General features: G+C 40.5%; 1 protein-coding gene across 6 annotated transcripts in view; it reads right to left on the bottom strand.

Annotated features, from left to right (window-relative positions):
* Positions 1-22707, bottom strand: part of CDK14 (cyclin dependent kinase 14) — a 924301-nt gene that overhangs the window by 772785 nt on the left and 128809 nt on the right. For 3 of the 6 annotated variants that reach the window (XR_015724025.1, XR_015724024.1, XM_045793298.2), the window contains exons 1-2: positions 9294-9514; positions 2500-2531 (exon numbers count right to left, since the gene is read on the bottom strand). Coding sequence is in view for 2 of the 6 variants with exons in the window: in XM_045793298.2 (XP_045649254.1) it covers positions 2500-2531; positions 9294-9384 (123 nt within the window). In the remaining 4 variants the exon portion in view is untranslated. Of the gene's footprint in view, positions 1-2499; positions 2532-9293; positions 9515-22707 lie in introns of those variants that run through there. The other 3 variants (XM_087861097.1, XM_087861096.1, XM_045793297.2) reach the window with 2 other exon arrangements.

The following is a 22707-nucleotide window of genomic DNA, read 5'->3' on the forward strand; positions in this document are numbered from 1 at the left end:
TTATAGTCAACAGATATTTATTGAATGTTAACCATGCGCAAGACACCTAAGGATTACAAAGCTGAATGCAGTCATCCTCTCAAGGAAGGAATCCAGAAAGTGGTGGGTTTCAGACAATACTTTCACAGTTTTAACAGGTGATGATTTACATATGAAATTTTAGAGAAGTATCTGAAAGTAACTCTCCTTATAGCTCTAATTCTTAATTTTGAACTAAGTCTTTCCTTCCTCCTTATAGCCCTTCCAAATACAGGAGATGTCATGGTAAGAACATCAGTAAAGACATGATGATGATCATGGCGGCGATGACATACACAAGGACAATGACAATACCACTACGAGACACTTACTATGTGCCCATCACTATTCTGTAACCTTTATATAGGTAGCTTATTTAATCTTCACAATGACCTTAGGAGGGAAATAAGTATCTCTAATTGATAAAAGGTTTGGGAAAAGTTAAGTCAATTGCCCTTGAAAGGGTAGTCTAGTCGAGTTCGGGTTTACAGCCAGGCATGCCTTTACTACTACTGTCTCCTAAGTGTCTGACCCCGGCACTTCCCATAATTAACTGGAAATTCCCTGGCCCCTCTGGACCTCAATTTCTTCATTAGTGAAACGATGAAGTTGGCCACGTGATTTCCAACATCTCTTCCAGGTGTACCATTCCGAGATTTACTAATTTGAGCTTTTTATCCAATCTCTTGTGGTGCAGAGGAAGGAAAACACTTTGTAAAAGCTACGGATAATTCTGCCCCAAATTACAAAATCCAGACCTTTGTGCAGAGGTTTCCGGGTAAAGGAGGGTGGGTTGTTATGGGCTTGATATATCCTTAACTTTCATCTAGGTTCCAGCCTCAGATTTTTTTGAAAGCAAATCTCACAGCCACATGACAAAATAACATGTAATCATTAACAATGGCATTTAAACTAAACAGGAGGTTTTTCAAATCCCTAATAATGATTAGGAGTCCTCTGTAAAAACATGGGAAAATACCACGTTATTGGTTACAAGAAAAAAATCAGGATGTAATATATGGCTTATGTTTTTCTGTTTCTGAACAAGGAGAAAGAAGAAAGAAGAACATTCAACAGTGGCTGTAGCTAGATAATAGGATTGGGAGATTTTTCTTTCTCCTTTTCCTTATTTTTCTTTTTTATGTAAGCTTAAATTACCTCCCTAATTAGAGGGGAGACTTTTCTTTACAAAGAGGAAAAGGTGTCCAATATTCTCACATAGATTTCTTCTGAGAAGAAAACACTCTCCTAAAAACATCTCAGTAACACCGCAGACATTCCAGAAATACAGGTTTAGAGGAGAACATCATTATTACCTACTATAGATAGGGAAGAAAATAGTCCTCTATTGCTTCAGGTCTAAAATAACTAAGTTTTACAGGATGTTTCAGGACTATTGCTAGGGGAAGTTGTTCTGGAGTCCAGGGACACGTAGCTCCAGAGAGCTGGGCCCCAGGAAAAAAAGAACAGGTGCAATAGATGAAGCAGCGGACCATGAGAGCCAAACGGCACTGGCCGCATCCAGAAATCCCGATGGGGGCAGGTTCTCCCTGAGTGGTCCTGCCCTGCACTACGGCCAACCACATGGTCAAGGAGACTTTCCATGAGTACAAATGTCCTCACTTCTCTGAAGCATTACAGCAGAGGGACAACAGGTACCATATTTCATGGAATCGGCAACTGTTAAACAACCACCACCAAACTAATCTATGCTCCATTAGGCTGCAGGATAAGCACATTGCGTGTATACCTCTGTGTTCACATATAAACTCCCAATATATATACACACGTGGCCCAGTTTACAACACAGATCAATAACTGTGGCTTTGGATGGTGACAATGAAACACTTTATAGCACTCTTGAGAATATTGTGCAAACACATTGTGTCTCTGGTGATTCCCACTGATACTACACAAAACTCAGGAAAGAATACAATTTAAAAATCACTTTCAGAATGCTATTAATTACACAGGAACCCTGGGCCTTACTGGAACAGACTTTTTTTGCTACTTTGTAGCAAGTAGATAAAGGCAGATCTGATACACAAAGAATAGAAAAACTGGAACAGGAAAAGTCAGCTTCTCCTTTGGGAGTCTGACAGACAATATGTGGCGTCAACATCACATCACACCATGATTCAGAGGAGGGCTGCAGGGAGCCACGATGCCCAACTCCCCAACAACTCCAGACTTGCCCTAAGCACCCACCTCACATTGGGCTTCGCCAGCTCCACCACCATTAAGAAGGCAGCAATACAAAGGCCTGTGGGTATCTTTTATTCATTGAAAAGGACATATTTCTGTTGATTGCTACCAAAACTCATTCGAATGATTACTTAAAACTGAAAATAATATAATGTAACTAGAGAGATCTCTTTTTTTTTTTAAGGCATTTTTTTCCTAAGTGCGAAGTTGGCACCTATTAACTGTACCTGGCAGTAATTAAATACATCTAACATTAGATAAAGAAATTTAACCTACCTCATCAAAGGTGGTTTCGTCTTTCTTCAAAGCTATAAAATAAAAAGGGAAGGGAAACAGTTATTGTGAAACATCTCAAAGAGACTAAGCATCTAAGTTCTAGAAAACAGAAAGAAAACAAAGCAGTATGGTGTTTTCATTTCAGAAAGTAAAATTGTACCCCAACCTGAATAACAATGTTATGATACAAATAGGAAAGCTGCAAATGAGACAGAGAATTGCACAGCATGCATCTTTGTGAAACACTTTCATAAATATGTAAATGGACCATCCTCCCAAATATGGAAAAGAAGTATGCATATCTTTCCCCTATCTCTTCTTTAGTAAGAAAATGTTTTAATGGAAGTATGAAAGCATCAAAAAGTAATCTTAAAGAAATTTCCCCTTCAACTTCTGGGTTTTGAGCATATATCATTAGGCACAGTGTGTGGTCCTCCCAAACCAACTGTCAGGATGACACCCACTCTGCACAGTGCCCTGAACGAGATTTTCATGCCGAGAGAAGTTTAAATACAGCGATGAAAGACTAAGCATGTAAAATAAGCACTGCAGAGACATAATTCGAGCATTTCAACATGATCCATTCTATAACGAAGTATCACCAAAGGAAACAATACATTCAGAATATTTTATAGGAGTTAGCAAATGCTTAAAATTTATTTAAATATGCCTGGCTTCAGAACTGGAATTTTATTACTCTAAAGAGAAAGAGAAGTATTTCATGCATTGTTGGCAAACACCCTAGTTCCTTAAATCCTACTATTACTTAGAATGTTTCATATTAAGGAGAAGGCACAAAGGAGCTAATTTAGCTGAAACCACTAGTTGGAGAAATGGTTCCAATTTATAGAATTGTGCATAGGTGTTCACTGGTCTATACTAGACAGGGACAGAAGCACTTGTGTAGCTCTTACTTGGAATGCTACGTTCTGACAAAAGCAATGGAAAGCAAATTATGTTGGCAATTAAGCTCTGAGAGAAGTTACGTGCTTAAACTGAAGCTATCATTTCAGATCTTATACTACACAGTCTAGCAATCTTGAAAAGGATATTTTTGTTTCCTACTACAGATGTGGTCGTGGAGAGTTAAGGTGGATGAGGGTAGACTGAGGGAGATAAAATGCTTCTGAAAGTTTAATTCTTAGTTTTCCTCTTTTTTGCCTAAGAAACCGATCTGTAATAAATTTCTCTACTTGCTTCATTAGACAGCAACTTCTTCTGAATGAAAAGTTAAAAGACAGCCCTTTCTCCTAGTCTCAAATCGCTTACCTTGCATTCAATTACTTACGCACATTTTATTATGCATTTGCTTTAACTTACATTAAATCTAAAATAAGCTATTTTGATAAAGCTGTACAGCCTAGATGATCCTTAATGGCTATATTTGAACTTAGAATGTAAAACTTCAAATCTAGAAGACTTTCTTTAAATATCAGCCAACCATGTTACTGAACTACTCAAACCTAAGGCATGTTCTCTCATCAACATACTTGAGTAGTGATTCCTAGATAAAATATTAGTGACCTACATAAATACAGGCAAGCTGTTCCATCTAAAAAAAAAAAAAAGTGTTTTTTTGGAATAAGAAATGATTCGCTCATTGATTTCAAATACAAAGTCAATCACTGTACAGCCTCATATCTAGCTCATTTAACAAAGATTAATGAAAAATTATGTGGCTGTCATGGCAAGACGCAAACCTAAAGCACCAAGCTTATAATTCACAGCACAGACTTTCCATACTTTATTTACTCTGGACGTGACAAAAGTTCCCAATTTTAGCCATGGGTTTTCTTAAGCAAAGCATCCAGTAAGAACTACAGTTGATACCATCATTTGGGTAATTGCAAACAGAATGAAGACCCTAAAGCTGAGAGAAAGCAAAAAACTAAAATATCTTTGACATCCGGGGGCGCCTGGGTGGCACAGCGGTTAAGCGTCTGCCTTCGGCTCAGGGCGTGATCCCAGCGTTCTGGGATCGAGCCCCACATCAGGCTCCTCCGCTATGAGCCTGCCTCTTCCTCTCCCACTCCCCCTGCTTGTGTTCCCTCTCTCGCTGGCTGTCTCTATCTCTGTCGAATAAATAAATAAAATCTTTAAAAAAAAAAAAAATATCTTTGACATCCGGATGGGACTATTTCCTTCTTGCCTCCTGGATAAAGAGGTGGGGTCTGGGGGCAGAAATAGAAGGAAGAAATAGAAGAGGAATTGCAGGTGTATTTCCTAAAATATAAGGAGCAGGGAGCTAGATTCTCTGCCCCTGCACTCTATTCTCAAGCCCAAGATACCACAGGGGAGAACATTTTAAGACTCCAAAAATCTATGGCTTCATTGAAACCCTTTATTGGTAGATTGACACCTTATACAGTTTCTTATAAATATTGAATTCTTGCCCTGAACAGCGGTTAACAGTAACAACAAAGGCCAATTAAAGATGTCTCTGCCAAATATTTATCAGGTCATTGATGAATAAACTCTGACCTAAACAAGCACACAACATCTCATTATTGATTACATTCCCTGATTGTCATTAATCATTCATGTAAATGTAAACTCACAACTGTCTTCGAAGATATCTTGGAATAGCAAGCATATTACATTTTTATGGGTTAACAAAGTGGTATATATGAAATCATTTAAGGTAATCAGATATTCTATTGAGTCCTCTGCTCAGACATCGCTTCCTCTAGAAAGCTTTCCATGATCTCACCAAGTGGTGTCCTTCCTATGTTCTCCAACAGCAAATTATGCTAATCTTCCTGGTAAAATCTGTCACTCTATATTGTCAGTGCCCATTCATTGGCCTGTATTCTCTTAAAGTCCTTGAGGACTGGTAACAGTGGCCACTGAATCTCAATGTCAGTTCAATATCTAGTATATATGAGGTACTCAATTATTTGTTGACTTAATGAGTCCTACCTCAATGGCAAAACCACAGCCTCTTACATTTTGAGACACACTAAAATTTTGGCATATGAAAACCATATACAATTTTCTCTTATGAAAGGATCACAGATATAAATTCCATTTCATAGTTTGCAAATTTAAATCTTCTGAAACTACATGGGTAGAGAACATGGTACCATATTTAAATTCTGTGCTTGAAATTTTACCCTTAAGAATGGACCTATCAAATGACAGCTGGACCCCAATTACACACTTACAGCACAAGGTAACAAACCCCAAAATTCAGTGTAACCATAGCCTCTTCCTTTCCTTCAGTTCTCTCACAAGCTACATCTTTTAAAGAAATGGTATACGTGCGGTTCATCTCCCATATCACAGAGCATAAACTTCCTTTCTCTACAAGTTAATTCACATAAGTGTGGAAAAATGCATTCAAATGAATATGAAGACATGCCAGTTTGACTTTAATCTTACATCAGATATTACAGAAAGTGTTCCTCCTCCTAGGCTATCATTCAAAAATTAAAAAAAGGAAAGAAAAGAGGAAAAGGATTTTAATACAAACTTTTTAACAACTAAGTTCCCATTTGTTGTTTTTTATGCTAACCAAAAAAAAAAAAAAAAGACAACTACAGTAGTTCCTAAATAAGTGAACTCACTGATACTATTTAGCAGAAAACGATAAACACTCACCACTGAAATCAGTGGATGACTTTGAAATTCAATTATACCCATCTTATAAAAGAACTGTAACTGTGTTATAGCCACTCTCTGGCAGATGTCATAAATTAGAGTGCTATGGCTTGAAAGTGAATGTGTTGTATTAGACCTTACACAATATAGTAATCTCAGATCAGCTGTATTTGGGATGGGTGGTGACAAAGTTGACATGATCATTCATGTGTGAATAAATTAAACATTAGCGTTATTAGTTTTATATAGTCAAAATTGTTAATAAACACTGACTATCACATACTTTCAAAAGTTGTCCTCATTTTCTATAGATGATTCACTTCTCATGGCTAAACAATGATACTTTATATTTTGCCATATTAACAAGCTACACTTTTGAATCATACCATAAAAGCAAAATAAAGTCAGTATGTTTATTTCAAAAGCCATCATAGACCGGTTACAGGGAATACATATATTGAGATGTTGGATTATTTAACAAGAATAAACCGTTCACTCTTTGATCTCCTCATGAAGTACCAATGAACACAAGAGGAAGATGGGGGATAAACAGAGAAATGGGAAGGAAGAAAAACAGCCCCCAGTACTTTTTTCACATGTAACAGATACTGCACTAGGTATTTTATGTACCCTACCTGATTTAATCTCCACAACAACCTTGAGAAAATTTACATATGTGGACTCTGGAGTTAAAGAGATATTCTGCTAGTTGCCCAAGGCACGCAGCAAGCTGGAAAAACAGGGTTCGAACCCAGACCAGACTAACTCCAAAACCCATCCTGTTTTTATACTGTAAAGTCAGTAGCCACTTCTTCCCCTCACTTCTCTTGCTTCCCACCTAGAAGATCAGTTATGTCAATATGATGTAACTACCAATAATGATAATAACACATCATGAACATCTCTTGAGTCTGCACTACATACCACACAGGACACTATATGTGTTATTTCACTAAGTGCCAATAACAAAACTGAGTTGTACGTGAAAAACTGAAGCTCAGAAGTTGAGGGACCTGTCCAAGGTCACATAGGCTACAAGTGGCAAGATGGGAAATCCCCAGGGGTCTGACACACACAGCCCACACCCTTAGTCTATGTACCATGTAATTCCATACAGAGTAAAAACTCCATTCAATAGCCTGAAGCACCTGAAAATCTTTATATAATCAAATTGATTTTATTGCTTTTTAATTTTGCAAATAAAACATTAAGAAAATACACAGATAACAACGATTCATTTTTCTGTAATCCCATTTCCAATGTATGTCTTGGGTTTGCTATACAAGCATAACCACATAAAACCTCTTTATCTCCTTTTACAGTACTCCAGAATGAGAGTTACTATTCAGAATCATGATCCTCCATCAATACAAGAAATAATCAGTTATGCCCACTGCACTGTACTGTTTCTGAAAGGGAGGAAGTAAAATCTACTAGATCTTAAAAGATATTTTAACAAGTGTTGGAATCAAAAAGAGTTTCACGTTACTAAATCTCAGTAAGCTAGAAAATCCAACTAACTGTAATACCCTATTTGCCAGCATTGTAGTTAATCCAAATTTTACTGATTGTTGATCAAAATCTTGAAATTGCTTAAACATAAGGAATTTTTGTATTATTGTCCTTGGTTTCTTACTGAGATTCAACGGCAATGAATTATTTAACACAAAACTGGAAGGGCTCCAACAGAGTCATTAGCATTAGTAAATATACAGTTAATGTGTTTTAGAACAAGGCTTAATGGACTGCAGAACCCGCCTCTGTGATGGTTTGGGTCCCGGGCTGAACATTCTCCTTAAAAATGCACACCAACTCAACACCTAGCCCTCTCACATTCTTCTGGGCTTCAAACTTCATTTGCATGTAGGAACTCTTCATATGCATCCCTAAGTAAAAGTGAAACTGCAAATATCCAATACATGTAATAAGCAAAACCAGGATTAAATATTGGTTTCACACCATAACTTTACAGTCATTTGGGGAGAGATTTTGTATACCAATAGGAAATTTTAAGTTAAAGACAACAAAGAAAACTAGGCTAAATTTTCATCCATATTTTCTCTTACTTGAACAAACTTTGCATATTTTAGAGTGCACTTATAAAATGATTTTTAAAGGAAGGGATGGAAGGATGACTACAATACTCATACGCACCCCAGGGGTTTATTTTAAGGAATTAAGTACCTTATGCTTAATTTCCATTAACACGTTCATTAACATGGATGACATGTTAAACAAGTGAAACAAAGGCTAGAAGGCTTCTTAGGGAATCTAAGGGGCTATTTTTAGTGCTTGTATGAATCTCTTACTGAAAACAGTTACCTATATAAATGAAAGTTATAATGTTAGAGGAAGCAGCTACCGTCTTAAGGTTAAAAGGGGTTTTCTGTGGACAACCCTAAAAAGCTAACAAACCCATTCCACATAATACTGTTGTCACCCTGTTACAGTCTGTGACATGGATTTATTCTTAAATGTCCTAAACATTTCTCAATCGGTTTTTATTTGTCGATCAGTTGGTTGGTTGGCTGGTTTAAAGACAATAGCTCCGGAGCTCTAGTAAATGTAAGAAGTTCGGGAGACTTATTCCTCAATGTTCAGAGAAGTTCACAGAGCGCATTTATCTGCTGCAATGGAAAGATTCAGAGAGCTCAAGACGGAACAGCCAAATCTCGCTTTCGAGGACCCGAAGTACCGAACAAAAGGTCCCAAGGTATCTGTCCCACTTCCCTTTAGGTTGGATGTGTTGAACAATACCAAGGCACAGCTCAACGTCTCACCAATTTCCAAAGCGAAATTATTGACTAAACACCACAGAGCAAAGTCTGCGCGCGAACAAATAACGAGTGACCTAGGAGGTCGCGCAGCCGGGTGCGCAGCGGGGTCTGGGGCGTCCCATCGCCTGTCCACCGCGGGCGCGAAAGCCCGAGCGCTAGTGGTGAGGAGACGGAACCCAAACTGTAGGCTTAGGATCATCCACAAATGAACCCCCAGATCCTGAGGAAGAGGGGTGTCTCTCCTTTCCACTGTCGCCCTCCCCCCAGGTCCGGGCACTGCTCCCTCCACCGTCCACCCGCAGCGCACCCCACGCCAGCCCCGGGCGGCCGCTGCATTGGTGGTGCCAGAAGCGCGGGGAGGAGGAGGAGGCGCCGGGGGGGGGACCGGCCGGGTGCCCGGGGCAGCAAGCCACTCACCAATGCGGCTGAAACTCTCCGACAAAGTTCTCCGCAACTTCTTCATCTTGCCGATCTTCTCCGCCGGCTGCGGCTCAATGAGGTCGCACATCTGGGCGACGCGGGGCTCCGGCAACTTCCCCAAACTGGTCCTGAGCGGAGCGCAGACAACGGCGAGGGCGCGCGGCAAGGAGAAGGCGGTGCCTCCTCCTTCCCTCCTCCTCCTCCACCACCACCACCACCACCTCCTCCTCCTCCTCTGGCCAGGAGGCGACGCGCTGGGCTCGGGAGGCGAGTGGCGAGCTGCAGGCTCCGCTAGGGCCTGGGCCTCGGCTGAGCGGGCGGGGGCGTTCTACGTGGTGCCGGGGGCGGCCGCCATCGCCGCCGCCGCGGTGGCCCCGCGCCGCGCTGCCGCCGCCCGGCTCATTTTCCCTCCTTTGTAACCGAGAGCGGCGCGGCCGGCGGCCGGCAGTGGTAGCGGCGCGGCCGGAGGCGGGGCGGGGACGGGCTGGGAACAAGGTGCGGGAGCCGGGGGTCGCCGAGTGCGCGGGGCACAGGCGGGGAGAAGTTCTCAGCCCCGAGTTTCGGGCACACGGGATAAAGAGCTGCGGCGCGGAGCGGCCACCCGCCCCGCCCTCAGCGCCCCTCCCGCCGCCTCCGCCCCGCCTTCCCTGGGCAAAAGACCCCAGGCGCGGGACCCCAGCGCGACCTCGGCTCCCAGGCTCGGAGTCCGCGTCGTCTTCGGGCCTCTCAGCCTGGCTCGCGCCCCCGCGGCGCCCCCTCCCGGCCGCCCCCGCGCGCCTCCCCCCGGCCCTCCCCGCCCCGCCCGCGCGCTCCAGGACCGGGGCCGGCGGCGGGCCTCGAACAGGCAGGGCTGGGAATGGGCCGCGGCTGGGGACTCTGTCTCACGCTGTGGGGAGGCCACCCAAAGGGAACGCTCTGGGTCTCAGTCATTTATTTGAGTGTTTTTCTCGTTGCCACGAACGCGTGTGAAAAGAGCGAGGAGTTGGGGGGAGGAGGTGGCCGCCACCACTGCCTCTGGGTCCGGGGAATGGAAAGGCTTGGAGGACCATTCAGGTTTGACGGTGACTTTTTTTTCCAGTTTTGCCAGGGAGGCTGTGAAGTGAAAGATCCAAAGGGAAAAGTGAGCTCGTTTTTCAGGGGTCAAGTGCAAAGGTAGAAGCGTCAACTGTAACCCCCCAAGGCAGGGCTAGTGCTGTTTCCTTCACGCCCCTGTCGCTCTGAGTGACTGATGGGGATACAGATGTAGCTAATTTCTGATATGCACACCCAGTTCCATAATAAATAGCAAACAAGTCCTTCGTCTCTACCAGTTTTAGAATATATTTCCAAATTCGAAGACTTGGAGGTCAAAAAGATTCTGACCTCCTCTTCCCCTCCTCAAAAAATAAAATTTAAAAAGGAGGGGTTTGAGGGAGGCTTTATAAAATCCCAGAACAAACAGTTCAGGCAGCAAACGCACATCGTCTTCATTCTATTAAAACGTGGTGCAGCGAGCGCTCCAAACGTCAGTCTCCCAGGGGAGAGAGAAGGAAGATGGGGGAGGGCCTGAATGTTGATTTGGGGCCAGCAAACTTCTTATGAATAGAAATTTAGTAATCTTGAGTCATCTGGCTATGTAAGTAATAAGGGCTTGTGAGCGTGTGACAATGCTGTTTGGTTTAAAGGAAGTTTTGGGGAGTTTGTGTTTTGTTAAAAGATTTTTATCTTAAAACAAAAACTAGCCCCCTGCCTTCCTTAAATTGTGAGGTAGAACACTTCGATTTGTTCTGCTCTGCACTGAGCGCATTATAGGGTCTTGATAGATTGCTGCTGATAAAAGACAGGAAGTCAAGCCAAATGGAGAGCAAAGGAGGGTGGGGAATTCATCAAGAAAGTCAGTATGAGTTAAAATGCAAGGATGTTGGGTCCTAGTGACCATATTTAGATATTACAGACAGCACCAAGTATGTTCTGAGACAGGAAAAAGTTTGACTTTTACCACTTCCTGGGGTTAGTTAGGGAGAAAGTTAGCAGCAGCTGTTAATGAAAAGACAAAAAGCAACCAATCAAAATACTGATGGGTTCTATCTATCAGTCAACAAAGATCAAATAGTTATTATTTTAATAAATTTTGACTACAGGACCCCTGGCTGGCTCAGTCGGTGAAGCGTTTGCCTTCCGCTCAGGTCATGATCCCAGGGTCTTGGAATGGAGCCCCAGGTCAGGCTCTCTGCTCAGCGTGGAGCCTGCTTCTCCCTCCCCTCTGCTTGCCGCTTCCCCTGCTTGCGCTCTCTTTCCCTGTCAAATAAATAAATAAATCTTTTTTAAAAATTAAAAAATAAACTTTGACTACTATTTGTCTGTGGCTGTCCTATTCACTCTGACAGTGACTATTTCATACAGGTAGATACACATACAGATATAGATTCTCCACTTAACATCCCCAGTATTTAATATTTCCAACTTTTTAAAAGGTCAGCTTCTGCTTGAGTAAATCATGGTATATCCATACAAAGGTACAATACGTAAACATTTTTTAAATGAGATAAATCAGTATTATTGATGTATAAATATGTCTAGGGTAAATGAATAAAAAGCATATTAATCATTAACTCATTTGTGGGGGCAAAATATACTTATGTTTCTATGTACATAGAAAATTTCTCTTAAAAAAAGAACAAAGGGGCACCTGGGTAGTTCAGGGTTAAGCATCTGATTCTTGATTTCAGCTCAGGCCATGATCTCAGGGTCATGCAGGGCTCTGCACTCATCATGAAATCCCCCTTAAGAGTCTCTCTCTCCCCCTCTCCTTCTGCCCCTTCCCCCACTTGTGCACAGGCACTCACTTTCTCTCTCTCTCTCAAATAAATAAAATCTTAAATAAATAAATAAATAAATAAATAAATAAATAAATAAGCAAGCTAAAGGAACAAAGAACTGTTAAGTGTGCATACCCAGAATAGTATGTTCCCTTTGCCCTTTATACCTTTATGTATAATTTGAATGTTTTACCCAAAGAACGCATTACTTATAAATACTAATAGAAATACTAATTTAAAACATAAAAGTAATATTTACTTCATTTTTATCTACCCCACTCCAAAACTTCAGCTTTCCCACCTCCAAAAAGACTTCACCTAATCACAATAGTGTACCTAACAGGAGAGACAGTAATGGACCAAATAAACCTTGTCAAATATGAATAACCAACTTTCCATTATATGCTTAACAACTTCCTTCACTGGTTATATATTAAAATGGTTAATTTTGCAAGAAACGCATGACACAAAGAAGAAAATTTTTAACTGGATGCTTTTAAAATGTCAACACTTACAGGATTCAACTCTTTACACAGTTACTTGTTTCACATATGTCTTCGTCCTAGATTGTAAGTTCACTGAGGGCAGGGACCCTACATACAAAAAGTATGATGTCTATTTCAGAGTGGTTGTAAATTAAATGTCAAATGAACATGGAATGTGTTGCTGCCACTGAGAAGTGATGTGTTGTCCTCAGAAACAAAGATGACTACCCAGCATCTGTGTGGCATATGTGTATTCAGTGGGAGGATGGACCTGTGCCAGTTCTCCATCCAAACCTCTGGTTCACAAGGTTATAGTTTTGGTTGGCCTGAATTAAAGGTGCAGAATCTCAACATTTGCTGCAACATGGACGGGATTGGAGGAGATAATGCTAAGTGAAATAAGTCAAGCAGAGAAAGACAATTATCATATGGTTTCACTCATTTATGGAACATAAGAAGTGGGAAGACCGGTAGGAGAAGGAAGGGAAGAATGAAGGGGGGGGGTAAAGAGAAGGGGGAATGAACCATGAGAGACTATGGACTCTGGGAAACAAACTGAGGGCTTCAGAGGGAAGGGGGTAGGGGACTGGGATAGGCTGGTGGTGGGTATTAAGGAGGGCACGTATTGCATGGTGCACTGGGTGTTATACGCAAGTAATGAATCATGGAACTTTACATCAAAAACTAGGGATGTACTGTATGGTGACTAACATAATATAATAAAAAAAATTATTAAATTAAATAAATAAATAAATAAATAAATAAATAAAAGTGCAGAATCTGAATATAAACAGATAAGCTTACCTAGATGCTAAACCCAGCATGGGTTGACCTTCAACGAACTCATCAATTAAAGCATGCATATGTATTAATTAGACCTTGAGTAACAGCAACAGTGGCTGGAGACGCACCACTCACAGGTTCTAGATCCAACTCTAAGTGTTGTGTGGCCTTAGATCTAAGTGACTTACCCACTTTCTTATCTATAAAATGAGGGGCTTGAACTAGATGACCTCTAAGGGCATTTCATAGCTGCAAAATTCTGATTTTAAGTTGAATGGTGAAATTTTTCTTCTCCCAGCTTATATACAAGATAGATATATTAATGAGGAGTAATTAACATGCAAATAAGATGGATGAAGGCCATCAACAGAAATTATGTGAAATTTAACTTAAGATACGGTATTTCTAGTTCTGTTATACATAAATTATGCTTTTATTATAAATGAATCTTGTCCATATAAGAAAAATAGCAGGCTAATATGCTGGCAGTAAATTTTAAGGGAATGAATCCTAATCCAAATAAGATGAAATATAGAGGATTTGATTAGAATCTAGAATCCAGCAAAAGCAGAAACAGATTTACTGATCTGGAACAGTATGAAAAGATATTATCAGTAAAAATTAATCCACGAAAACAAGGATACCAAGTACGTGGGGCATAGAGTTGAAAAGTGAAGTTAAAGAGAGAAAATGTATGTTTATTAATGTAAAATTTTAGAATTTAGCCAAAGGGTAAATATTAAGACATACAAGCAGGTTATAATTATTGAAGTGGGAGAAATCTGCATAATTAAATATCCTCTTAGAAATCTAAACAGTCACCCTAGTTAATTATTTTTAGGATCGAATATTATCCTCCTTTTTTGAACACATCCAGCAGGAACGGAAGTAGCACAAGGTTAAGTGACTTATACCAAGTTCCCAGTGAGTCATCAGTGAAACTGGTACATGGAATCCAAAACTCTTGTCACGAACTTTCATGTTCCAATTGTTGGATAATGTCTAGCCTAAAGGGCTCCTGTTTTTGTTTTTTTTTGTTTTGACATAGAGCAAATTAAAATAAAAAGGGGGAGGAAAATGGAAGTTTGCAGAAACCAGGGTATTCACACTCATATAAATAGAGCCCGCCCCCAACTTTCCCCAACCCTGTTCTATCAGCCATCCATTGCCTAGTGACTCCTAATTTCAATCCTTTTCACATTTACAGAATCACTCACTGTTGCCACAAACCTCCAGGCTTGTGCAGAAATAAAACCTACATTTGTCTAATCGCTTTGTAAGTAATTCTATATTTGTTCATCGTATATTCAAGAGACCTAGGGACCTAAGTAATTGATCTACTTGCAAATGGTGTAGTAAGAACAAAGAAGCTGCCAAAACATCCAAATGATGTCAAGTATAAAGTAGCTCAGAATAGTTTTGAAGAAAATAAACTATCAGGGTCAAAGCATGCATTGAAATACTGGTAAATTGCCCTGTCCTGTTTAAACCATGCTTAAATAAATGATAACGTTACCTCATTCCTGTTTTCCATTATTATATAATTTGTACAATGGAAGTCCATATAAGAAAATACCAACCACCATTTCTAATGAAGATACAAGTCTTAATTAGGCCTTTTGGTGTTATTTGTGTGTGTTATAGATGTGTCATTAAGAAAGGGTCCCCATTTACGACTGTCATCCATTTCAATGCATCATGTTCCACATCCATCAGAATTAAATTTCAGGGACCAGTCCTGTAATTGAACTCTAGATATGGATGTGAAAGTGGTCAGAAGCTAATGCTTTAGGGAATCAAAATCTTATGCCTTTTGGTCAGTCCAGACAAGTCCTATTAGGGGCAATGAAGTTCAGAAATGAAGCTCTTCTATCAAAAACATCCTAATATTTCTTTCCAAGGCCCTTGACAGTTCATCTGTGTTCACATGCCTATTTTTTTTTTAAAGATTTTATTTATTTGACAGAGATAGAGACAGCCAGCGAGAGAGGGAACACAGGCAGGGGGAGTGGGAGAGGAAGAAGCAGGCTCATAGCAGAGGAGCCTGATGTGGGGCTCGATCCCACAATGCCAGGATCATGCCCTGAGCCGAAGGCAGATGCTCAACCGCTGTGCCACCCAGGCGCCCCAACATGCCTATTTCTTTAAAGATTTTATTTATTTACTTGAGAGAGAGAGCACGAGTGGAGAGGGGTAGCAGGAGAGGGGCAGATGGGCAGAGGGAAGCAGGCTCCCCGCTGGGCAGGGAGCCCAATGCAGGGCTTGATCCCAGGACCCTGGGATCATGACTTGAGCCAAAGTCAGAGGCTTAACCCACTGAGCCACCCAGGTGCCCCTCACATGCCTATTCTAATCAAGTGCTTACAAGCCAGAAAAAGTGTGCATAGGATAATTATATTGATGGTATCATCAGACATACACATTCGCTAGCTAAACTCACTATTTATTATTTTTAAACGTAATTAAAATACTTATGGCTTTATAATGGGCTACAGATTGATGATCTCATTTTAACCTATGCTACTCTAAGAGACATTATCATTATCACTATGTTACACAAGTGAATGGGCCTAGAGATGCCAAGAGACCATCCCCAAGATCATCACACAGCATCCAGTTTTAGATTGAGACACAGTTTGGTTACCAAAATCTTTTCTTTTATAAAACATTTTTGTAGCATGCTATATGACATTTTCTTTTTCTTTTGCTATACTTTGGGTATAATTAGGGTTGTCCCTCTTGTATAGAAAGGAACTATTCTGGAGCAGAGAGAGTTCAAAAAACCAGCCAAACTCAAGCAGGTTAGTGGATGGATCAAAGCTCCTAAATTCCAGTGCTGTATTTTGCTTTTTCCTACCTTAAGGGAAATATTAAGAGTATGGTATTGAAAGATAATACAACTGACTTTCAAAAAGAGGCTCCTTTCTACCTCAATCGGTGTTTATAAATGAACTAAATATTCTAAAACAATCACTTGTTGAGCCGTTGCAACATGTGTCAGAATAATGGATTAATAAAATGTAATTTGGTCATAACCAATATTTAATACAATATTCACCACCTATGAGGATGAGTCATATCAAAATTACTTGGTGTCTGGGGCACCTGGGTGGCTCAGTCCATTAAGCCTCTGACTTCAGCTCAGGTCATGATCCTGGAGTCCTGGGATCAAGTCCCGCATTGGGCTCCTTGCTCAGCAGGGAGCCTGCTTCTTCCTCTCCCTCTGCCATTACTCCCTGCTTGTTCCCTCCCTCTCTCTCTCTCTCTCTCTCTATCGGTCAAATAAATAAATAAAATATTTTTAAAAAATTACTTGGTGTCTTATTCTGTTTGGGCTGCTATAAATGGAATATCATAGACTGGGTGGCTTTTAAACAACAGAAATTTATTTCCCACAATTCTGGAGGCTGAAAGTCTGAGATCAGGAAGCCATCACGGGTGACTTCAGGTAAGAACTCTCTTCCAGGTTGGAGACTGTCACCTTCTCACTGTCGTTCTCACATTGCAGGAGGTGTGAGGGAGCTCCCTGGGAAATGTTTTAGAAAGGCACTAATCTCATTCATGAGAGCTTCACCCTCATAATCTAATCATCTCCCAAAGATCCTCCAAATACCATCACACTGGGGATTAAGTTTCAACATATGAATTTGGGGGGGACACAAACATTCCGTCTGTAGCACTAGGGAAGTATTTTCAAAGGATCATTCTAGAACATCCTAGGCAGGGACTGGAGAGGCAGGAGGAGGAAAGGGCACGTATAGATTGAAAAAGACTCCAAGATGATTCTTGCACAACCCGCATCAAGTAAGAATCATTGATTTAGTCCCTTAAATAACAATATGATGGTAGTTATTTGATGAAAATCAGATAAAGAAGACCACATAGAAATATTCATGGAGGTGCACCTGGGTAGTGCAGTCGTTAAGCGTCTGCCTTCGGCTCAGAGAGTGATCCCGGCGTTCCAGGATCTAGTCCCATATCGGGGTCCTCCGCTGGGAGCCTGCTTCTTCCTCTCCCACTCCCCCTGCTTGTGTTCCCTCTCTCGCTGGCTGTCTCTCTGTCACATAAATAAATAAAATCTTTTTAAAAAAAATATTCATGGAGCATAAAAGACAGGAAGGTTGGAGAGGCAACATCCCAGGTGTGTTTCAAGTGGTAAAAAAGAAAACAGGGTTAGGAGCCAGAAGATATTCTCAGTTCCAGAACCTTCTGTAATGACCTATATAGCATCATCAATCCTCTGCTTTCTCAGTTGTGAAGAAATAGACAATTATCCTGGTCCTTTCCACCTACAAATTTAAGAGATCATCATCTCCTTTTCCTAATCAAGTATATTTAATTTCTTCTCATTGCAAACCAAGAAAAAAGAGATTGGCTGATAGACTTGAACAGAAAGGATTGAGAGAATCGGTTTCCAGTACTATCTCTACTTTCTTATCATAAGCAAGTAATTTCACTTGTCTTTATTTGTATAATTATCAAATGTTTCATTTTTTATTTTGTTTTCAAGTTTCTGTTTAAGTTCCACTGTATTATTAGTTTCAGGTGTAGAGTTTAGTGATTCATCACTTACATACATCACCCAGTGCTCATCACACCAAGTGCCCCCCTTAATCCCCATCACCTACTTCACCCATCCCCCTGCCCTCCTCTCCTCTGATAACCATCTGTTTGTTCTCTGTAGTTTAGAGTCTGTTTCTTGGTCAAATGCATTTTGACACCTACTATGTCCCAGGCACTGTGCTAAGAGCCGAGATACTGCAGTGAAAGAGCTGGAGCATAGTCACAGTCCCTGCCTGCACAGAGTTTGTAGACTAGGGAGGAAAAATAAAAGATGACCCATTTTAAAACAGAGGAAGAACTGGGTGCTATCGATACCATGCAATAAGATTTCTCCTTAATCCGAGGCTCAAACGTGTCCACCTTGAGCAATCTCAGCTAAACTGAGCCCTGAAGGATCCATACAAGGACTTAGGTGGCACGCAGGAGTTCCTGGCAGAGGGATCAGCACTTGGGGCCTGATGAAAAAGGAAGAACACAGTGCATTCAAGATACTGAAAGGCGGTTTGAGTATAAAATGGATGTGGAATAGTCTGGTGAATTTGACAAGGACCAAAAAGTAGACACTTTAGTGATCATACAGTAAAGGCTATGTATGCTTTAACTACTGTTAGAAATGTTAGACCACACTCATGTTACCTTCTGTTCCTCTTGATAATCCACAAAATCATAGCGAATGGATTTTTTTTTTTTTTTAAGTGGAGCCTAACGGGGAGCTTGAACTCATAACCCTAAGATCAAGACCTGAGCTGGGATCAAGAGTCAGATCCTTAACTGACTGAACCATGAATGGTTTGAATGGATTTTTTTTTTTTAAGCAAAAGTCCACAAGCACATAGATAATAAAAGAAGAAACAGCACCTAAACAATTTTGGAAGCTGGAAAACTCATAATTGAGTAGTTACTGACTTGGCAGCCCCAAGAAGGCTTAACCCTAAGCCAGCAGTTGGCAGGGTTGACAGGCAACCTACTGAAGGTTTATAACCGAATGTCAAGATGGCTAACATTCTTTCCTCACTTTCTTCCCATGGTTCTGACCAACTGATTGCCCTACAGTGAAACCCACAGTTTCCAGGCCCAACCATGTAGGTTGAGTTTGCCTAAAACTCTTTAGTACCTGTCTCCTAGATTTGGGCAGACAGCCAAAAATCTCCAGACAGCTGATGGAATATTCTAATAAGAAAGAGGCCAAAACTAACATAGAAAAGCAACCAGGAAGGGATGTCTGGGTGGCTCAGTCAGTTAAGTGTCTGCCTTTGGCTCAGGTCGTGATCACAGGGCCCTAGGATGGACCTTGCTCAGTGGGGAGCCTGCTTCTTTCTTGGCCTGCCCCTCTGCCTGCTTGTACTCTCTCTCGCTCTCTGACAAATAAATAAACTTTTAAAAAAGAAAAGAAAAAAAAAAGAAAAGAAAAACAACCAGGGAGAAATAAAGACTATGCAGGAGGGGGGATAAAAACCTATTAGTAATATCTTTAAAGATTCAAAGATAGTGAAATAGTATAAGATATTGCAATCGTTAGATAAGAACTGGATGCTACAAATGTTTTTTCTTGGTTTTGTTTTTGTTTAAAGATTTATTTATTTATTTGAGTCAGGAGTGGGGAAGGGCAGAGGAAGAGGGAGAGAAGCAGAGTACCGGCTGAGCACAGAGCCCAACTCAGGTCTTGAGTTCATGACCCCAAGATCATGACATGAGCCAAAATCAAGAGTTGGATGATTAACCAACTAAGCCACCCAAGCGACTCTGGATGTTATAAATGTTTTTAAAAGTAGCAGCCAGAGGGGAAAATGAATTCTTTGATATTAAAAATATCATAGTATAAAAGAAAACTTCAAATGAAGGCTTAAAACATAAAGATGAGGAACTATAACAGGAAGTAAAACAAAAAGATGGAAAGAGAGGAAGAGATTTTTTTAAAATGAGAAAGGTACAAACTAGTCCAGGAAGTTCAATATCTGATAATGGGAGTTCTAGAAAGAGAGAATGGAGAAAATGGAGAGGGGAAATTATCGACAAAACAACAATTTGAGAAAATTTCCTGGAATGAAAGGACATGACTTCCCAAATTGAAAGAGCCTTTTGAGCTCCCAAGAAGTTGATGAAAACAAACCTACACGGAGACACATTATGAAACTGCAAAACCTACTGCGGTATTAGAATATCTGAAAATTTCCAGAAAAGAAAAAAAACAGGATCTAAAAAGAATTAGGGACCCAAACGGCTTCAGACCTCTCAAATGCCACACTGGATGCTAGAAAATAGTAGAAGAAAGTAACTTACAATGTAGAGTTCCCCAATCAAATTATTAATCAAGTGGAAAGGCAGAATATACATTTTCAGACATGAAAGATCAAAAATGTTGCTTCATAGGTCCATTTCTCAGGAAGCTATCCAAGGATCTGTTCAACCAAAATAAGAAAAGAGAAACCAGAATCCAGGAAATGAGATTCCAATACATGAGAAAGACAGGATGATGGTGAATGGAAAAATCTTAGACCATGGCTCTAAAGGAAATTTGAAGATGAACCCATCTGGTGGACTGGAGCAGGGCAGAGGCCCCAGGAGAAAGATCATCAAGAAAATGACAAGGATAAAATATCTGGCATTTAAAGTATGTTGAGGGAAATTTTACAAAATCAAGGGTGTGGGCAGTTTGGGGATGTATTAATGATAAAGATGTAGAAAGTACATAGATCAGTCTGCTCAGAGGTAGGCAGGATCGCCACTCAGGAATTTATTTGAGTGTCCAGACACATGACACAATGCACCCACCAGTGAATATAAATGAAGTATATTTAGGACTAACACTAAGCTTGGGGTTCCCAGCAGGCAAAGGGTTCCTTCAGGATTCTGGTGAGAGAATGAACAAAGGGCTAGGAGTGGTCTAGGGCTTTGATTGTGGTTAAAAGGTAGAGTCAGCATGGTGGGGATTCCACCTAACATGGGTTCGAACCTGCGCTATATTTGAAATTCTCATCGACTGTAAGAGGTAAAAACCTACATAGGTCTTCTTCTCTTGGTTGCCCAGATATGGGGGAGATAGGAAATGAGGGGTAGAGATTGAAAATTGTCAACAAACATCAAAATGGAGTCAAGACTCTTATTACAAAAACCAAGTTACAGGGGGAGAAAAGATAGTAATTAACCCAAGAAAAAAGCAAAAAATTATACAGGAAAAGATAAATATTCATAGCTTAGTATACACTATGATTTATGAAGCCCTATCAGTGCAAATACTAAATGTAATATAATTAAGTTATAGCCACACTGAGAAGATGAGGAATGGGAAGTGTTCATGTATATGGTAAGTACTATAGGGGTTGGTGCAAATAAGCTGAATCTTCAATGTCTAGAGTTGGAAGTCACTTCATTTTTTTTTTTTTAATGGCAATATAAACATGTTCTTGAGAGGTACAGAAACGATTCCAAAGGAGTCAGGTAAAATAATTGATACTGGTTGCCTCTTGGGAGCTGAAACATAAGAGATGATGTACACTAATGTGGGAGAGGGTATGTTGGAGGACTGCTGTTTTGTTCATTTGTAACAAGTATGTGTGTATAACTTTTGAACACACATTAATTAAGTCCCGCCAAATTTCACTTTATCCTTAAAGGCAATGGGGAGCTATGTATCACCTTGCAGCTCTAAGCAAGGAGGCTCTGGGCAGGATAGTGAGATCGAATTTGCATATTATTAAGATTACTCCAGTTATTTTGTAGAAAATTAGAGGGAGGAAAGAATGGATACAGAGGTGTCTATTAGAAACCTTAATCCAGGCTGGAATCTAGACAGGAAGTGACGTTGGCCTGGATTCCAGTATGACAACAGGAGAAGGTAAAAGACAGATTTGTGAGTACTTTGTGAATGATTGGACTGTGGTCTGGAAGAGGTAGGACTCAAGACTGATACTGCATTTGCTGGTTTAGACAAGAGGTGGGTGGGGGGGGCCATTGATTAAGATAGCACACCCATAAGAGGAGCAGTTTTGGTGGAAAAGGAATGATTCCAGTACTGGATATCCAAGCAGAATGGCTGTAAGGCCACTGTGGATATGGACCTAGAGCTCAGAAGTGAAAATTGAGCTGGAGATGTAGATTTGGAATCAGCAGCAGAAAAATGACAATTGAAATCATAGGAGTGGGTGAGATTGTTCAGGGAGTAGGTGTAATCAGCATCAAAAGCAGAGCCTGGAGGAATATAAACAAGGGACTAGGAAGAGGAGTCGGCAGAGGGAAGTGAGAGAGAACAAGCAGAGAAGCAGTAGGAAGGCCCATGCACTATGGGAGTCAGAGAAAATGTTTGACAGTATCCAATGGAGTTAAAAGGGCATCAGAGTTAGAAATGGGAACACAGGCTTTGCAGAGGCAAAGAGAAAGGAATGTTAGTAACCTTGACAAAAGCCATGTCTCTGGAGCAGTGGGGTAGGTTGAGGGATACATTGAGCCAAGGCACTCATTTTAATCTGTATTTAATAGATAATAATGGGAAATTTTCTTGAGTCCTTACTACAGGCCAGATACTGTATTAGGTACTTTATATACCTTATCTCCTTTAATCCACAAAACCAAATATCATTTCTATGAAATAGATGCTATTATTAACATCCTCATTTTTCAGATGAGGAAGCTGAAGTTTAAAGTTAAGTGATTACTCAAAAGAATAGAGATAGTAAGCAGACAAGCTGGAATTTGATCTCAAGGAGTCTAACCCTAGAATGTACACCCTTAAACATTATACTATACCCTCTAAGTAATCTGCCATAAATAACACCATTCACTCAA

The sequence above is a fragment of the Ursus americanus genome, chromosome 3, assembly GCF_024610735.1.
Source record: "Ursus americanus isolate L20-20 chromosome 3, mUrsAme1.1.p, whole genome shotgun sequence".
Lineage (NCBI taxonomy): Eukaryota > Metazoa > Chordata > Mammalia > Carnivora > Ursidae > Ursus > Ursus americanus.